The sequence below is a fragment of the Eschrichtius robustus genome, chromosome 19 (assembly GCF_028021215.1).
Source record: "Eschrichtius robustus isolate mEscRob2 chromosome 19, mEscRob2.pri, whole genome shotgun sequence".
Lineage (NCBI taxonomy): Eukaryota > Metazoa > Chordata > Mammalia > Artiodactyla > Eschrichtiidae > Eschrichtius > Eschrichtius robustus.
In genome coordinates this window covers 54,567,751-54,586,358 of record NC_090842.1, presented here as the reverse complement: position 1 = coordinate 54,586,358, position 18,608 = coordinate 54,567,751, and the positions used below count along the sequence as shown (strand labels likewise).

The 18,608-nt window shown below is 39.5% G+C and overlaps 1 protein-coding gene across 8 annotated transcripts in view; it reads left to right on the top strand.

The window, feature by feature from the left end:
• The window catches only part of ZNF568 (zinc finger protein 568), a 40,165-nt gene that overhangs the window by 15,587 nt on the left and 5,970 nt on the right, over positions 1 to 18,608 (top strand). For all 8 annotated transcript variants that reach the window (XM_068528518.1, XM_068528517.1, XM_068528512.1 and 5 more), the window contains 2 exons: positions 17,327 to 17,453; positions 18,061 to 18,156. In XM_068528518.1, coding sequence (XP_068384619.1) covers positions 17,327 to 17,453; positions 18,061 to 18,156 — 223 coding nt within the window. The remainder of the gene's footprint in view (positions 1 to 17,326; positions 17,454 to 18,060; positions 18,157 to 18,608) is intronic.

Sequence of the window (18,608 nt, the reverse complement as noted above, 5' to 3'; positions counted from 1 at the left end):
TAGCTTTTAGATTAGATCTTCATTCTCCATCCTTCATGTTTGTATCATCTCTCAACATTTTCATCTCTGGTGTGTGGGGCTGGGTCCTGGGCCCCCTGGTGGACAGGGTCATGTCCAGGGGTGGCTGTGGGCTCAGAGAATCTTAAGGTAGCCTGCTTGCTGGTGGATGGGTCTGTGTCCCTGCCTGGCTAATTGGTGGGCCTTAGGAGTCACAGTACTTTTGCCTACAAACTTGTGGGCAGTGTGGAGCTGAGTCCCAAGGCTAATAAGCTACAGAGAAGATTCCAAAATGGCACTTGCCAGCACCAGTGTCCATGTGGTTGAACGAACTCCCCAAAGTGGCTGCTGCCAGTTTCTATGTCCCCAGGGTGAGCTCAGGTTGCATCCTGCCTCTCCAGAAGACTCTCCAAGGTCAGCAGCGGGGTCTGAACCAGGCTCCTTTCAAATTCCTGCTGCTTCCCTGAGTCCCAGAGCACGTGAGATTTTGTGTGCGCCCTCTAAGAGTGGAGTCTCTGTGTCCTACAATCCTCTGGGTCACCTGAAAGTAAACCCCACTGGCCTTCAAAGCCAAATGCTTTGGGGCTTGTCTTCCCCAGTGCAGGATCCTCAGGCTCTAGAGCCCGATGTGGGGCTCAGACCCCTTGCTCCTTGTGGAAAACCTCTGCAATTGTAATTATTCTCCCATTTGTGTGTTTCCCATCCAGGAGTATGGGTCTTGACTATACGTTGACTCTACCACTCCTACCCATCTTCTTGTGGTTCGTTCTCTTTATAGGTTTCAGTCTTTCTCATCAACAGTTGCTCTGTAAATAGCTGTAATTTTGGTGTGCCCATGAGAGGATGTGAGCTCAGGGTCTTTCTACTCTACCATCTTGAGCAGTATTTTATTCTTTCTGATGCTATTGTAAATGGGATTTGTTTTCCTTGATTTCATTTTTGGATGTTCACTGCAAATGTGTAGTTATACAATTGGGTTTTTACTATTGATCTTATATTCTGCAACCTTGCTGAAGTTGTTTATTAGTTCTAATAAAATTTTAGTGGATTTCTTATGTTTTCTGAAAATCATGTCATCTGAAAATAGAGATAGTTGTATTTTCTCCTTCCCAATCTGGATACCTTTTATTTTCTTGCCTAATTGCTCTGTTTAGAACCTTCACTGCAATGTTAATAGAAGTGGTAAGAATGTACATCCTTGTCTTGTTGCTGACCATAAGGGGAAAGCATCTAGTCTTTCACATTTAGTATGATGTTAGCTGTGGGGTGTTTGTAGATGTCTTATAACACGTTGAGGAAGTTCCTCTTTTTTGCTAGTTTGTTGAGTGTTTTTCTCATGAAAAGGTATTGAGTTTTGTCAAGTGCTTTTTCTGCATCTGTTGAGATGATCGTATGGATTTGTTCTTTATTCTATTGGCATCGAGTATTACATTAGTTTATTTTCAGATGTTAAATCAGTATTGCATTCCTGGGATAAATCCCACTTGGTGATGGCACATAATCCTTTATATATTTTTTTGTTTGTTTGTTTTTAAAGAGCAATTTCAGGTTCATGGCAAAGTTGAGAGGAAGGTACAGGAATTCCCCATATACCCTTTGCCCCCACACATGCATAGCCTCCCCCATTATCAGCATCCCCCATCAGAGTGGTAAATTGTTATAATTGATGGACCTATACTGACACATCATAATCACCCAAAGTCTAATAGTTTACATTCAGGCTCACTCTTGGTGTTGTATAATCTATGGATTTGGACAAATGTATATACATGTGTCTGTCATTATAGTATCATACAGAGTATTTTCACTGACCTAAAAATCCTCTCTGCTCTGTCTAGTCATTGCTCTCCTCTCCTCCAGCCCCTGGTATCCACTAATCTTATTACTGTCTCTCTAGTTTTGCCTTTTCCAGAATGTCATATAGTGGAATCATACTGTATATAGCCTTTTCAAGTCAGCTTCTTTCACTTAGTTATATGCATTTAAGGTTCCTCCATGTGTTTTCCTGGTTTGATAGCACATTTCTTTTTAGCATTGAGTAATATTCCTTTATCTGGATGTACCACAATTTATTTATCCATTCACCTACTAAGGGACGTCTTGATTGCTTCCAGGTGTTGGCAATTATGAATTATAGCTGTTATAAACATCTGTGTTCCCTTTTTATATATTGTTAGATTAAATTAGTTAGCATTTTGTTGAGGATTTTTACCTCTGTATTAATAAGAGATAGTGATCTGTAGTTCTCTTTTTCTTTTGTCTGCGTCTGGTATATCAGGGTAATACTGGCCTCATAGAAGGAGCGTTCACTCCTCTTCTATTTTGGGAGATTTTGTGAAGTATTGGTATTAACTGTTCTTTGGTGTTTGGTAGAATTTACCAGTGAAGCCATCTAGCCCTGAGCTTTTTTTTGTGGGTAGTTTTTTGATTACTAATTGAATCTCTTTACTTGATACAGGTTTATTCAGATTTTCTTTTTTTCTGTCCTTGAGCAGTTTCATTACTTTGTGTCTTTCTAGGAATTTGTCCATTTCATCTAAATCATCTAATTTGTTACCATACTGTTTTTCATAATATTCCACTATAATCCTTTTTAATCCTGTAAGGTTAGTAGTAATGTCTCCTCTTTCATTCCTGAGTTTAATGCTTTGAGCGTTCTCTCTTTTTCTTGGTCAGTCAACTTAAAGGTTTGTCAATTTTGTTGATCTTTTCAAGGAACCAATTTTTGGTCTTATTGATTCTTTCTATTATTTTTCTGTTCTCTATTTTATTGATTTCCTTTTTAAAATATTTATTTATTTATTTGGCTGTGTCAATTCTTAGTTGCGGCACATGGGCTCTTTGTTGCGGCGCGCAGGCTCCAGAGCACGTGGACTCTGTTGTTGTGGCACATGGGCTCTAGTTGAGGCATATGGGCTCTCTAGTTGTGGTGCGCAGGCTCAGTAGTTGTGGCGTGCAGGCTCATTTGCCCCGCAGCATGTGGGATCTTAGTTCCCTGACCAGGGATCGAACCCGTGTCCCCTGCATTGGAAGGTGGATTCTTAACCACTGGACCACCAGGGAAGTCCCCAGTTTTTGTTTTAAAGTCTGTTTTGTCTAATATTAGTATATTCACTCCAGCATTTTTATGGTTATTCTTTGCATGATATATCTTTTCCCGTCAATTTATTTCAACTTATTTTTATGTTTGAACCTAAAGTATGTCTCCTATAGACAGCATATAGTTTGATCTTGTTTTTCTATCCAGTCTGACAGTCTCTGCCTTTTTGATTGTTAAATCCATTTACCACTAATGTTGACACTAAATTATGTCTGTCATTTTCCTTTCTCTTCTCCATGGCTCATGTCTTTTTTTTTTTTACATTAAAAAAGGCACTCCTCATGTATTTTATTTAATTAATTTATTTATTTGTTAACATCTTTATTGGAGTATAATTGCTTTACAATGGTGTGTTAGTTTCTGCTGTATAACAAAGTGAATCAGCTATATGTATACATATATCCCCATATCCCCTCCCTCTTGCACCTCCCTCCCTCCCACCCTCCCTATCCCAGCCCTCTAGGTGGTCACAAAGCACTGAGCTGATCTCCCTGTGCTATGCCGCTGCTTCCCACTAGCTGTCTGTTTTACATTTGGTAGTGTGTATATGTCCATGCTACTCTTTCACTTCATCCCAGCTTACCCTTCCCCCTCCCCATGTCCTCAAGTCCATTCTCTACGTCTGAATCTTTATTCCTGTCCTGCCCCTAGGTTCATGAGAACCTTTTTTTTTTTTTTAGATTCCATATATGTGTTAGCATACAGTATTTGTTTTTCTCTTTCTGACTTACTTCACTCTGTATGACAGACTCTAGGTCCATCCACCTCACTACAAATAACTCAGTTTAGTTTCTTTTTATGGCTGAGTAATATTCCATTATATATATGTGCCACATCTTCTTTATCCATTCATCTGTTGATGGACATTTAGGTTGCTTCCATGTCCTGGCTATTGTAAATAGCAAAATTTTTTGTTCTAATTCTTTGAAGAATGCCACTGGTATTTTGATAGGGCTTGCATTGAATCTGTAGATTGTTTTGGGTAGTATAGTCTTTTCACAATATTGATTCTTCCAATCCAAGAACATGGTATATTTCTCCATCTGTTTATGTCATCTTTGATTTCTTTCATCAGTGTCTTATGGTTTTCTGAATACAAATCTTTCACCTCCTTAGGCAGGTTTATTCCTAGGTGTTTTATTCTTTTGTTGCAATCGTGAATGGGATTTTTCCTTAATTTCTCTTTCTGATTTTTCATTGTTGGTGTATAGGAATGCCAGAGATTTCTGTGCATTAATTTTGTATCCTGCATCCTTACCAAATTCATTCATTAGTTCTAGTAGTTTTCTGGTGGCATCTTTAGGATTTTCTATGTATAGTATCATGTCATCGGCAAACAGTGACAGTTTTACTTCTTCTTTTCCAATTTGTATTTCTTTCATTTCTTTTTCTTCTCTGATTGCTGTGGATAGGACTTCCAAAACTATGTTGAATAAGAGTGGCGAGAGTGGACATCCTTGTCTTGTTCCTGATCTTAGTGGAAATGCTTTCAGTTTTTCACCATTGAGTGTGATGCTTGCTGTGGGTTTGTCATATATGGCCTTTATTATGTTGAGGTAGGTTCCCTCTATGCCCACTCTCTGGAGAGTTTTTATCATAAATGGGTGTTGAATTTTGTCAAAAGCTTTTTCTGCATCTATTGAGATGATCATACGGTTTTTATTCCTTAATTTGTTAATGTGGTGTATCACATTGATTGATTTATGTATATTGAAGAATGCTTACATCCCTGGGATAAATCCCACTTGATCATGGCATATGGTCCTTTTAATGTGCTGTTGGATTCTGTTTGCTAGTATTTTGTTGAGGATTTTTGCCTCTATGTTCATCAGTGATATTGGTCTATAATTTTCTTTTTTTGTGATATTTTTTTCTGGTTTTGGTATCAGGGTGATGGTGGCTTTGTAGAATGAATTTGGGAGTGTTCCTCCCTCTGCAATATTTGGAAGAGTTTGAGAAGGGTAGGTGTTAGCCCTTCTCTAAATGTTTGATAGAATTTGCCTGTGAAGCCATCTGGTCCTGGACTTTTGTTTGTTGGAAGATTTTTAATTACAGTTTCAATTTCATTACTTGTGATAGGTCTGTTTATATTTTCTAATTCTTCCTGGTTCAGTCTTGCAAAATTGTACCTTTCCAAGAATTTGTCCATTTCTTCGTGGTTGTCCATTTTATTGGCATATGGTTGTTTGTAGTAGTCTCTTATAATCCTTTGTATTTCTGCAGTTTCAGTTGTGATTTCTCCTTTTTCATTTCCAATTTTATTGATTTGCGTCCTCTTCCTTTTTTTCTTGATGAGTCTGGCTAAGGGTTTATCAATTTTGTTTATCTTCTCAAAGAACCAGCTTTTAGTTTTATTGATCTTTGCTATTTTCTTCATTTCTATTTCATTTATTTCTGCTCTGATCGTTATGATTTCTTTCCTTCTACTGACTTTGGGTTTTGTTTGTTCTTCTTTCTCTAGTTATTTTAAGTGTAGGGTTAGATTGTTTATTTGAGATTTTTCTTGTTTCTTGAGGCAAGATTGTATTGCTATAAACTTCCCTCTTAGAACTGCTTTTGCTGTGTCCCATAGGTTTTGGGCTGCCATGTTTTCATTGTCATTTATTTCTATGTATTTTTTAATTTTTTCTTTGATTTCTTCAGTGATCTCTTGGTTATTTAGTAGTGCACTGTTTAGCCTCCATGTATTTGTGTTTTTTACAGTTTTTTTTTTCTGTAATTGATTTCCAGTCTCATAGTGTTGTGGTCAGAAAAGATGCTTGATACGATTTCAATTTTCTTAAATTTTCTGAGGCTTGATTTGTGACCCAAGATGTGATCTATCCTGGAAAATGTTCCATGTGCACTTGAGAAGAAAGTGTATCCTGCTACTTTTGGGTGGAATGTTCTATGAATATCGGTTAGATCTATCTGGTCGGTTGTGTCATTTAAAGCTTGTGTTTCCTTATTTATTTTCTGTTTGGATGATCTGTCCATTGGTGTAAGTGGGGTATTAAAGTCCCCTGCTATTATTGTGTTATTGTCAATTTCTCCTTTCAGAGTTGTTAGCATTTGCATTATGTATTGAGGTGCTCCTATGTTGGGTGCATAAACATTTATAATTGTTATATCTTCCTCTTGGATTGATCCTTTGATCATTATGTAGTGTCCCTCCTTATCTCTTGTAACAGTCTTTATTTTAAAGTCTATTTTATCTGATATGAGTATTGCTACTCCAGCTTTCTTTTGATGTCCATTTGCATGGAGTATCTTTTTCCATCCCTTCACTTTCAGTCTGTATGTATCCCTAGGTCTGAAGTGGGTCTCTTGTAGACAGCATATGTATGGGTCTTGTTTTTGTATCCATTCAGCCAGTCTGTGTCTTTTGGTTAGGTCATGTAGTCCGTTTACATTCAAGGTTGTTATCGATATGTATGTTCCTATTACCATTTTCTTAATTGTTTTGGGGTTTTTTTTGTCGCTCTTTTTCTTCTCTTGTGTTTCCCACTTAGAGAAGTTTCTTTAGCATTTGTTGTAAACCTGGTTTGGTGGTGCTGAATTCTCTTAGCTTTTGCTTGTCTGTAAAGCTTTTGATTTCTCTGTCAAATCTGAATGAGATCCTTGCTGGGTAGAGTAATCTTTGTTGTAGGTTTTTCTCTTTCATCACGTTAAGTATATCCTGCCATTCCCTTCTGGCCTGCAGAGTTTCCGCTGAAAAATCAGCTGATAACCTTATGGGGATTCCTTTGTATGTTATTTTTTGTTTTTCCCTTGCTGCTTTTAATATTTTTTCTTTGAATTTCATTTTTGTTAGTTTGATTAACATGTGTCTTGGTGTGTTTTTCCTAGGGTTTATCCCGTATGGGCCTCTCTGTGCTTCCTGGACTTGGGTGACTATTTCCTTTCCCATGTGAGGGAAGTTTTCAACTATAATCTCTTCAGATATTTTCTCAGACCCTTTCTTTTTCTCTTCTTCTTCTGGGACCCCTATAATTCGAATGTTCGTGTGTTTATTGTTGTCCCAGAGGTCTCTGAGATTGTCTTCAATTCTTTTCATTCTTCTTTCTTTATTCTGCTCCTCGGCAGTTATTTCCACCATTTTGTCTTCCAGCTCACTTATTCGTTCTTCTGCCTTAGTTATTCTGTTATTGATTCCTTCTAGTGTATTTTTCACTTCAGTTATTGTGTTGTTCATCTCTTTTTGTTCTTTAGTTCTTCTAGATCTTTGTTAAACATTTCTTGTATTTTCTCAATCCATGCCTCCATTCTATTTCCGAGATTCTGGATCATCTTTACTCTCATTACTCTGAATTCTTTTTCAGGTAGATGGCCTATTTCCTCTTCATTTATTTGGTCTTGCAGGTTTTTACCTTGCTCCTTCATCTGTGACATATTTTTTTGCTGTCTCTTTTTTTTTTTTCTTTTTTGTGAGTGGGATTGTGTTCCTGTCTTACTGGTTGTTTGGCCTGAGGCTTCCAACACTGGAGTTTGTAGGCTATTGGATAGAGCTGTGTCTTGTTGCTGAGATGAGGAACTCCATGAGACCTCACTGCGTTGAGTATTCCCTGGGGTCTGAGGTTCTCTGTTAGTCCAGTGGTTCGGACTCAGAGCTCCCACTGCAGGAGCTACAGCCTGACCCCATGCTCATGAACCAAGATCCTGCAAGCCACCTGGGGCGGCAAAAAAAAAAAAAAAAAACAATAACAAAGTAAAAAATAAAATTAGACTGGGAAACTAACAGATGTGTTAGGAAGAATATAAAATTTAAAATATAGATGTATCAACAACTGGAAGGTACATCTGTACCACAATAATAAAAAAGAGGAGGGAAAAGAAAAAAGAAAAAGGAGGGGGGGAAAGGACTTGGCTGTGGAGGGCAGGGCCTAAGCAAGGGCAAGGTTTGGGTGGTGGGCGGCACCACTGCTCAGGACCCACAGGCCTGGAAAAGGCCCTGGGGGCTGTGGGGGGTGAGGCTTAGGCTCAAGGAACAGAAGAGGCCCAGGCGTGTCCCCCACCCCTGGTCTCAGAGGGCAGTGGACCTCACCTGGGAGCCCAGGAGGCTTCCTGGGCTCGAGTGGGTGGGGCAAATGAACTCCTTCCTCTCCTGCTCCTCTGGTCTGGGAAGGCCCCTCCTGCCTGCCTCTCATGATCTCCCCGGCCTCCCTCCTATGCCCCCAAGGACCCATGCAGACTAGAGGGGGGTTTGGAGGGCAGGGGATCTGCCTGCAAACTCAGCAGGCTCCCCGTACCCGAGTGGGTAGGGCAGTCGCCCTTCTGCTCCTCTCCTGCTCCTCCCAGAGGGCCCCTCCTGCCTGCCTCTCTGGTTCTCCCCTTGGCCTCCTTCCTATGCCCCCAAGGACCCACGTGACCTGGAGGGGGCTTTGGAGGGCAGGGGATCCGCCTGGGAGCTCAGCAGGCTCCCCAGGCTGAGTGGGCGGGGCAATCTCCCTCTGCTCCTCTCCCGCTCTTCCCAGAGAGTCCCTCCCACCTTCCTCTCCTGATCTCCCCTGCTTCAGGGGTGCTGATCCTGTCTGGCCTTCACTTCTCCTCTCCCCCCTCAGTCCCCCTACGTCCTACCGGTTCACTTTGGTTCACTTTGGGGTCCCTCCCATCTCCTTGGGCGCCAGAGTCCCCCACCAGTGGCAGGCAGGCGCCCTAGTTGTGGGGGGATGCTAACTCCACGTCTTCCCACACTGCCATCTTCTATGTGTTCTTTTTAAATCCCAAGTGGATAATTGTATTTTTATTATTTTTCTAGCATATTTTATGTTTTTCTAAAGTGTAAAGTTAATTTGTTTCTACATTTACAAAGTCATACATAGCAAGTATTTGCTCCAAAGTTATTTTAATGATTCCCTCAGTCTTCACGTAAAATCTAAATGCTAGTTTTTGTAAGTGCATTTGACTAATTTGGTTAATACAATATTGGATAGTAACAGCAAAAGTATTTTATATTGGCTTTTGTTCACATAGTGATTAGTGAAACCATTACACCAGACGCCAGTTTTCTACATCTGGTTTTGTCTTCAGTCTTCCTCCCCACTGCTTCATCAGACTTCATTATGCTTCTTCAAGTCAGGGTGATGTTCCATTGTCATTGGCTTTTGATTTTTTTGTCATGATATTTATTCTACGGTTTCCCATCATTGGTGATTTCACATGCTTTCAACCTCAGCAAGAAAGTGAATTTTGAGTGCAAGAGTTCTTGTGTTTCCAATTGTCTATCTTGAATTGGTGAATATTTGTGGGATTCTGAGACTTCCTGCTGACTTGGAGAAGTATAATATGATGGATAAAAACATGGGCTCTGCAGCTACACTGCTTGGGCTGGAATTTCAGCTCTACCACATAGTAGCTTTATGACCCTAGGAAAGTTAACTCTTAGCACTGGTTTCCTTACCTTTCAAATGGATAATAACAGTACCTACTTCATAACCTTATTAGGGGAATTTTGGAAGTTAATATATCTAAAGAAATTCTAACAATGCTTGGCATATAAGTACTCAATGGATGACAGTGATGATGATATTGATGGTAGTAATGATCATAGAGATAGTTTCCGAGACACATTAATTGTGATTCAGCTTTTAGTAATTTCCATTTATATTTCCCATTTTTCTATCTTATTTATACTATTTCTTGAATATTCTCCCAAATATGGGATATATATTTCTTTTTTAGAGCCTTTGCAGGTAAAGATTTTTCCGTATTTGGATACTGAAGTTTTTAAATGGAGAGGAAGAGTTGGTTTTTGTGATCAAGTAACATTCTTTTCTAAAAATTTATCATTTGTTTTTTAGTTTCTGTCACACCACTCTCATAGTTTTGATTCTCATCCCACGACTGTAAATATAAGCAAGAAACAAAAACCTAAGACCCTTTCTTTAATGCTTAATGGTTGATTCTGACCTTGGCCCTTTACCTACCATGTATGTTCTTTTTTTTTTTTTGAATTTTATTTTTTAATACAGCAGGTTCTTATTAGTTATCTCTTTTATACATATTAATGTATATATGTCAATCCCAATCTCTCAATTAATCCCACCGCCACCAACACTACCCTGCCCCCGCTTTCCCCTCTTGGTGTCCATACATTTGTTCTCTACATCTGTGTCTCTATTCCTGCCTTGCAAACCGCTTCATCTGTACCATTTTTCCAGATTCCACATATAATCATTTATATACGATATTTGTTTTTCTGACTTACTTCACTCTGTATGACAGTCTCTAGGTCCATCCACGTCTCTACAAAACCCAATTTTGTTCCTTTTTATGGCTGAGTAATATTCCTTTGTATATATGTACCACATCTTCTTTATCCATTCGTCTGTTGATGGGCATTTAGGTTGCTTCCATGACCTGGCTATTGTAAATAGTGCTGCAGTGAACATTGGGGTGCATGTGTCTTTTTGAATTATGGTTTTCTCTGGGTATATGCCCAGTAGTGGGATTGCTGGCTCATATGTTAATTCTATTTTTAATTTTTTAAGGAACCTCCGTACTGTTCTCCATAGTGGCTGTATCAATTTACATTCCCACCAACAGTGCAAGAGGATTCCCTTTTCTCCACACCCTCTCCAGCATTTGTTGTTTGTAGATTTTCTGATGATGCCCATTCTAACCGGTGTGAGGTGATACCTCATTGTAGTTTTGATTTGCATTTCTGTAATAATTAGTGATGTTGAGCAGCTTTTCAGGTGCCTCTTGGCCATCTGTATGTCTTCTTTGGAGAAATGTCTATTTAGGTCTTCTGCCCATTTTTGGATTGGGTTGTTTGTTTTTTTAATATTGAGCTGCATGAGCTGTTTATATATTTTGGAGATTAGTCCTTTGTCCATTGATTCTTTTTTTTTTTAAAGACTGTGGTGTGGGATGGAGTTTTTTGTGTTTTTTTTTAAATTTATTTATTTATTTTTGGCTGTGTTGGGTCTTCATTTCTGTGCAAGGGCTTTCTCTAGTTGTGGCAAGCGGGGGCCACTCTTCATCGCAGTGCGCGGGCCTCTCACTATCGTGGCCTCTCTTGTTGCGGAGCACAGGCTCCAGATGCGCAGGCTCAGTAGTTGTGGCTCACGGGCCTAGTTGCTCCGCGGCATGTGGGATCTTCCCAGACCAGGGCTCGAACCCGTGTCCCCTGCATTAGCAGGCAGATTCTCAACCACTGCGCCACCAGGGAAGCCCTGTCCATTGATTCTTTTGCAAATATTTTCTCCCATTCTGAGGGTTGTCTTTTCGTCTTGTTTGTAGTTTCCTTTGCTGTGCAAAAGCTTTGAAGTTTCATTAGGTCCCATTTGTTTATTTTTGTTTTCATTTCCATTACTCTAGGAGGTAGGTCAAAAAAGATCTTACTGTGATTTATGTCAAAGCGTGTTCTTCCTATGTTTTCCTCTAAGAGTTTTATAGTGTCCGGTCTTACATTTAGGTCTTTAATCCATTTTGAGTTTATTTTTGTATATGGTTTTAGGGAGTGTTCTAATTTCATTCTTTTACATGTAACTGTCCAGTTTTCCCAGCACCACTTATTGAAGAGGCTGTCTTTTCTCCATTGTATATCCTTGCCTCCTTTGTCATAGATTAGTTGACCATAGGTGCATCAGTTTATCTCTGGGCTTTCTATCCTGTTCCATTGGTCTATATTTCTGTTTTTGTGCCAATACCATATTGTCTTGATTACTGTAGCTTTGTAGTATAGCCTGAAGTCAGGGAGTCTGATTCCTCTGGCTCCATTTTTTTCCCTCAAGATTGTTTTGGCTATTCAGGGTCTTTTGTGTCTCCATACAAATTTTAAGATTTTTTGTTCTAGTTCTGTAAAATGCCATTGGTAGTTTGATAGGTATTGTATTGAATCTGTAGATTGCTTTAGGTAGTATATTCATTTTCACAATATTGATTCTTCCAATCCAAGAACATGGTATATCTCTCCATCTGTTTGTGTCATCTTTGATTTCTTTCATCAGTGTCTTATGGTTTTCTGAGTACAGGTCTTTTACCTCCTTAGGTTGGCTTATTCCAGGTATTTTATTCTTTTTGTAGCAATGGTGAATGGGATTGTTTCCTAAATTTCTCTTTCTGATCTTTCGTTGTTAGTGTATATGAATGCAAGACATTTCTGTGCTTTAATTTTGTATGCTGCAACTTTACCAGATTCATTGATTAGCTCTAGTAGTTTTCTGGTGGCATCTTTAGGATTCTTTATGTATAGTATCATGTCACCTGTAAACAGTGACAGTTTTATTTCTTTTCCAATTTGTATTCCTTTTATTTCTTTTTCTTCTCTGATTGCCATGGCTAGGACTTCCAAAACTGTATTGAATTATAGTGGCAAGAGTGGACATCCTTGTCTTGTTCCTGATCTTAGAGGAAATGCTTTTAGTTTTTCACCATTGAGAATGATTTTTGCTGTGGGTTTGTCGTCTATGGCCTTTATTATGTTGAGGAAGGTTCCCTCTATGCCCACTTTCTGGACAGTTTTTATCATAAATGGGTGTTGAATTTTGTCAAAAGCTTTTTCTGCATCTATTGAAATGATCATATGGTTTTTATTCTTCAATTTGTTAATATGGTGTATCACATTGATTGATTTGCGTATATTGAAGAATCCTTGCATCCCTGGGATAAAACCCACTTGATCATGGTGTATTATCCTTTTAATGTGCTGTTGGATTCTGTTTGCTAGCATTTTGTTGAGGATTTTTGCATCTATTTTCTTCAGTTATATTGGTCTGTAATTTTCTTTTTTTGTAGTATCTTTGTCTGGTTTTGGTATCAGAGTGATGGTGGTCTTGTAGAATGAGTTTGGGGGTGTTCCTTCCTCTGCAATTGTTTGGAAGAGTTTGAGAAGGATGGGTGTTAGCTCTTCTCTGAATGTTTGATAGAATTCACCTGTGAAGCCATCTGATCCTGCACTTTCGTTTGTTGGGAGATTTTTAATCACAGTTTCAATTTCCTTCCTTGTGATCAGTCTGTTCATATTTTCTATTTCTTCCTGGTTCAGTCCTGGAAGGTTACACCTTTCTAAGAATTTGTCCATTGCTCATGTTGTCCATTTTATTGGCACAGAGTTGCTTGTCGTAGTCTCTTATGATGCTTTGTATTTCTGTGGTGTCCATTGTAACTTCTCCTTTTTCATTTCTAACTTTATTGATTTGAGTCTGCTCTTTCTTTTTCTTGATGAGTCTGGCTAAAAGTTACCAATTTTGTTTATCTTCTCAAAGAACCAGCTTTTCGTTTTATTGAGCTTTGCTATTGTTTTGTTTCTATTTCATTTATTTCTGCTCTGATCTTTATGATTTCTTTCCTTCGACTAACTTTGGGTTTTGTTTGTTCTTCTTTCTCTGGTTCCTTTAGGTGTAAGGTTAGATTGTTTATTTGAGATTTTTTTTGTTTCTTGAGGTAGGATTCTATTGCTATAAACTTCCCTCTTAGAACTACTTTCACTGCATTCTATAGGTTTTGGATCATCGTGTAGTCATTGTCATTTTGTCTCTAGGTATTTTTTGATTTCCTCTTTGATTTCTTCAGTGATTTCTTAGTTATTTAGTAACGTATTGTTTAGCTTTCATGTGTTTGTGTTTTTTCCTTTTTTCCTTGTAATTATTTTCTGATCTCATAGCATTGTGGTCGGAAAAGATGCTTGATATGATTTCAATTTTCTTAAATTTACCGAGGCTTGATTTGTGACCTAAGATGTGATGTATCCTGGAGAATGTTCCATATGCACTTGAGAAGAAAGTGTAATCTGCTGCTTTCGGATGGAATGTCCTATAAATATCAATTAAATCTATCTGGTCTATTGTGTCATTTAAAGCTTGTGTTTCCTTATTAATGTTCTGTCTGGATGATCTGTCCATTGGTGTAAGTGAGGTGTTAAAGTCTCCCACTATTATTGTGTCACTGTTGATTTCCTCTTTTATGGCTGTTAGCATTTGCCTTATGTATTTAGGTGCTCCTATGTTGGGTGCATATATGTTTATAATTGTTATATCTTCTTGGATTGCTCCCTTGATCATTATGTAATGTCCTTCCTTGTTTCTTGTAACATTCTTTATTTTAAGGTCTATTTTATCTGATATGAGTATTGCTACTCCAACTTTCTTTTGATTCCTATTTGCATGGAATATCCTTTTCCATCCCCTCACTTTCAGTCTGTATGTGTCCTTAGGTCTGAAGTGGGTCTCTTGTAGACAGCACATATATGGGTCTTGTTTTTGTATCCATTCAACGAGCCTGTGTCTTTTGGTTGGAGCATTTAATCCATTCACGTTTAAGGTAATTATTGATATGTATGTTCCTATTACCATTTTCTTAATTGTTATGAGTTTGTTTTTGTAGGTCCTTTTCTTCTCTTGTGATTCCCACTTATAGAAGTTCCTTTAGCATTTGTTGTAGAGCTGGTTTGGTGGTGCTGAATTCTCTTAGCTTTTGCTTGTCTGTAAAGCTTTTGATTTCTCCATCGAATCTGAATGAGATCCTTGCTGGGTAGAGTAATCTTGGTTGTAGATTCTTCCTTTTTATCACTTTAAGTATATCGTGTTACTGCCTTCTGGCTTGCAGAGTTTCTGCTGAAAAATCAGCTGTTAACCTTATGGGAGTTCCCTTGTATGTTATTTGTCATTTTTCCCTTGCTGCTTTCAATAAGTTTTCTTTGTCTTTAATTTTTGTCAACTTAGTTACTATTGTGTCTTGGTGTGTTTCTCCTTGGATTTATCCTGCCTGGGACTCTGCACTTCCTGGACTTGGGTGGCTATTTCCTTTCCCATGTTAGGGAAGTTTTCGACTATAATCTCTTCAAATATTTTCTTGGGTCCTTTCTCTCTCTCTTCTCCTTCTGGGACCCCTATAATGCGAATGTTGGTGCGTTTAATGTTGTCCCAGAGGTCTCTCAGGCTGTCTTCATTTCTTTTCATTCCTTTTTTTCTTTTTTCTTTTTTCTTTTTTTTTCCACATCTTTATTGGAGTATAAATGCTTTACAATGTTGTGTTAGTTTCTGCTGTATAACAAAGTGAATCAGCTATATGTATACATATATCCCCATATCCCCTCCCTCTTGAGCCTCCCTTCCACCCTCCCTATCCCATCCCTCTAGGTCATCACAAAGCACCGAGCTGATCTCCTTGTGCTATGCAGCTGCTTCCCACTAGCCATCCATTTTACATTTGGTAATGTATATATGTCAGTGCTACTCTCTCACTTCATCCCAGCTTTCCCTCCCTGCCGTGCTCTCAAGTCCATTCTCTACGTCTGTGTCTTTATTCCTGACCTGCCACTATGTTCATCAGTACCACTTTTTAAAATTCCGTATGTATGCCTTAGCATACAGTATTTGTTTTTCTCTTTCTGACTTAACTTCACTCTGTATGACAGATTCTAGGTCCATCCACCTCACTACAGATAACTCAGTTTTGTTCCTTTATATGGCTGAGTAATAATCCATTTCATTCTTTTTTCTTTATTCTGTTCTGCAGCAGTGAATTCCACCATTCTTTCTTCCAGTTCACTTATCCGTTCTTCTGCCTCAGTTATTCTGCTATTGATTCCTTCTAGTGTATTTTCTTTTCAGTTATTGTATTGTTCATCTCTGTTTATTTGTTCTTTAATTCTTCTAGGTCTTTGTTAAACATTTCTTGCATCTTCTCCATCTTTGCCTCCATTCTTTTTCTGAGGTCTTGGATCATCTTCATTATCATTATTCTGAATTCTTTTTATGGAAGATTGCCTATCTCCACTTCATTTAGTTGTTTTTCTGGTGTTTTATCTTGTTCCTTCGTCTGGTACATAGTCCTGTGCCTTTTCATTTTGTCTATCTTTCTGTGAATGTGGTTTTCGTTCCACAGGCTGCAGGATTGTAGTTCTTTTTGCTTCTGCTGTCTGCCCTCTGGTGGATGAGTCTGTATAAGAGGCTTGTGTAAGCTTCCTGATGGGAGAGACTGGTAGTGGGTAGAGCTGGTGTTGCTCTGGTGGGCAGAGCTCAGTAAAACTTTAATCCACTTGTCTGCTGATAGGTAGGGCTGAGTTCCCTCCCTGTTGGTTGTTTGGCCTGAGGTGACCCAGCACTGGAGGCTACATGTTCTTTGGTGGGCCTAAGGGCAGACTCCAGGAGGGCTCCTGCCAAGGAGTACTTCCCAGATCTTCTGCTGCCAGTGTCCTTGTCCCTACGGTGAGCCACAGCCACCCCCTGCCTCTGCAGGATACCCTCCAACACTAGCAGGTAGGTCTGGTTCTCCTATGGGGTCACTGATCCTTCCCCCTGGGTCCTGATGTGGACACTGGTTTGTGTGTGCTCTCCAGGAGTGGAGTCTCTGTTTCCCCCAGTCCTGTCTATGTCCTGCAATCAAATCCTGCCAGCCTTCAAAGTCTGCTTCTCTGGGAATTCGCCCTCCCGTTGCCAGACCCACAGGTTGGGAAGCATGACATGGGACTCAGAACCCTCACTCCAGTGGGTGGTATAATTGTTCTCCAGTTTGTGAGTCACCCACCCAGCGGTTATAGGATTTGATTTTATTGTGATTGTGCCCCTCCTACCGTCTCATTGCAGATTCTCCTTTGTCTTTGGATGTGGGGCATCTTTTTTGGTGTGTTCCAGTGTCTTCCTGTCGATGATTGTTCAGCAGTTGTGATTCTGGTGCTCTCGCAAGAGGGAGTGAGCACACGTCCTTCTACTCTGCCATCTTGAACCAATCTACCATATATGTTCTTTACAACCACTCATATCCTTCTGCCATGGATTCAGCTCCCAATTTTCGGTTGATGGCTAACAAATTCTCATCTCCTTTCTTCATACCTCCAACTGCATAGTGGACATTTCCATCTGGAAGTCCTATAGAAATATCAAATTTTGCATGTTCAAATTTTCATACCTCTCCTCCTTCCTCCAGCCTTATTTCTCTTCCTACCCCACTATTTCCATGTCCTCTTTCTTACTAGGTCACACAATTGCTTGGACAGGTTCTGAGCCAGTTACCTATGTATCATATCTATGTCATCTCTGTCACAGCCTAGTATAAATCAGTGACCACTATTTCCAGCTTCCTGAATAATAGATGATGAATTCATCAGTTTGCTGATGCAATAATTAACATACTTCTACAGGATATTTCTATTATGGTATATTTTCCCCTATAGTATAAATACAAAATTAAATAAATATGCAAACCTGATATATGGTATCTGATCCCTGGATACTAGCTAATTGGGTTCTTACATGTTTTGACCACAGTGTTTAGTTTTGATGACTTCAAATTGTCTTTTTACAGGAAACAGTAACATTTAAGGATGTGGCTGTGGACCTCACCCAGGAGGAATGGCAGCAAATGAAACCTGCTCAGAGGGACTTGTACCGTGATGTGATGCTGGAGAACTATAGCAACCTAGTCACAGTGGGTAAGGGTAGCTTTGCAATTTTACACAGAATTCTTTTCTTTTTTTTTTTAATTTTTAAAATTGTTTTTTGTTGTTTGTTTATTTATTTATTTATCTATTCATTTTTGGCTGTGTTGGGTCTTCGTTTCTGTGCGAGGGCTTTCTCCAGTCGCGGCAAGCGGGGGCCACTCCTCATCGCGGTGCGCGGGCCTCTCACCATCGCGGCCTCTCTCGTTGCGGAGCACGGGCTCCAGACGCACAGGCTCAGCAATTGTGGCTCACGGGCCCAGCCGCTCCGCGGCATGCGGGATCCTCCCAGACCAGGGCCCGAACCCGCGTCCCCTGCATTGGCAGGCGGACTCTCAACCACTGCGCCACCAGGGAAGCCCCTTTTCTATCTTCGAAATGTGTGAAGACTTCAACTTGCCAGATGTCTTTAACTAGCCTTCCCTTTCTTCATTTGATTGTATGTGCTTGTCTTTAGGGTAAAGGCTAATTACTTTGTCTCACTGTGGAAGTTCCTCCATCCTCATCTTTTATAGGCCCTCAAGTCCCCAGGACTCAACCCAAGATCTGGATGGTTGTCTCCAACATTAATACCCAAGTCCTTTGTTGTCTCTCATCATAGGCTGCCAAGTCACCAAACCAGATGTGATCTTCAGGTTGGAGCAGGAAGAAGAACCATGGGTGGTAGAAGAAGAAATGGTTGGGAGGCCCTGTCCAGGTGAATAAGTGAAAGTGCAGGTCTGAATGAGAAAGACACATGACAGTTGTTCAGGGGGTTGATAGCATTTCACATTTTCCAAGATTCGCTTAAGTCTTCTAGAGTGACAAAAGGTATGAATGCCTTGGATTATGGTGACACTTCCAAATACTGTATTGGAGCTATCTTCCTTTTTTCAAATTTTAGGTACCAAAACTTCCCTAGTTCATTTACAGCATTACTTTCAAGATTAGTGTCCCTCTCTATGATCCTTAAGCTCTCTCTTTCCTTTGTGTTCATAGAGTTTTTTCTTATGCATTCAATATTTTGTGGATGTACAGTATTTTAAAAACATATTTGTTTCAGAGTTAGATTCCTTTTCTTTCTATTTTGAAAAGCCTCAGATTTGTTTTGTAACAGTACTCACACTTTCCATTGTACTTCACAACTCTCACAATCCCACATAGGTTTAA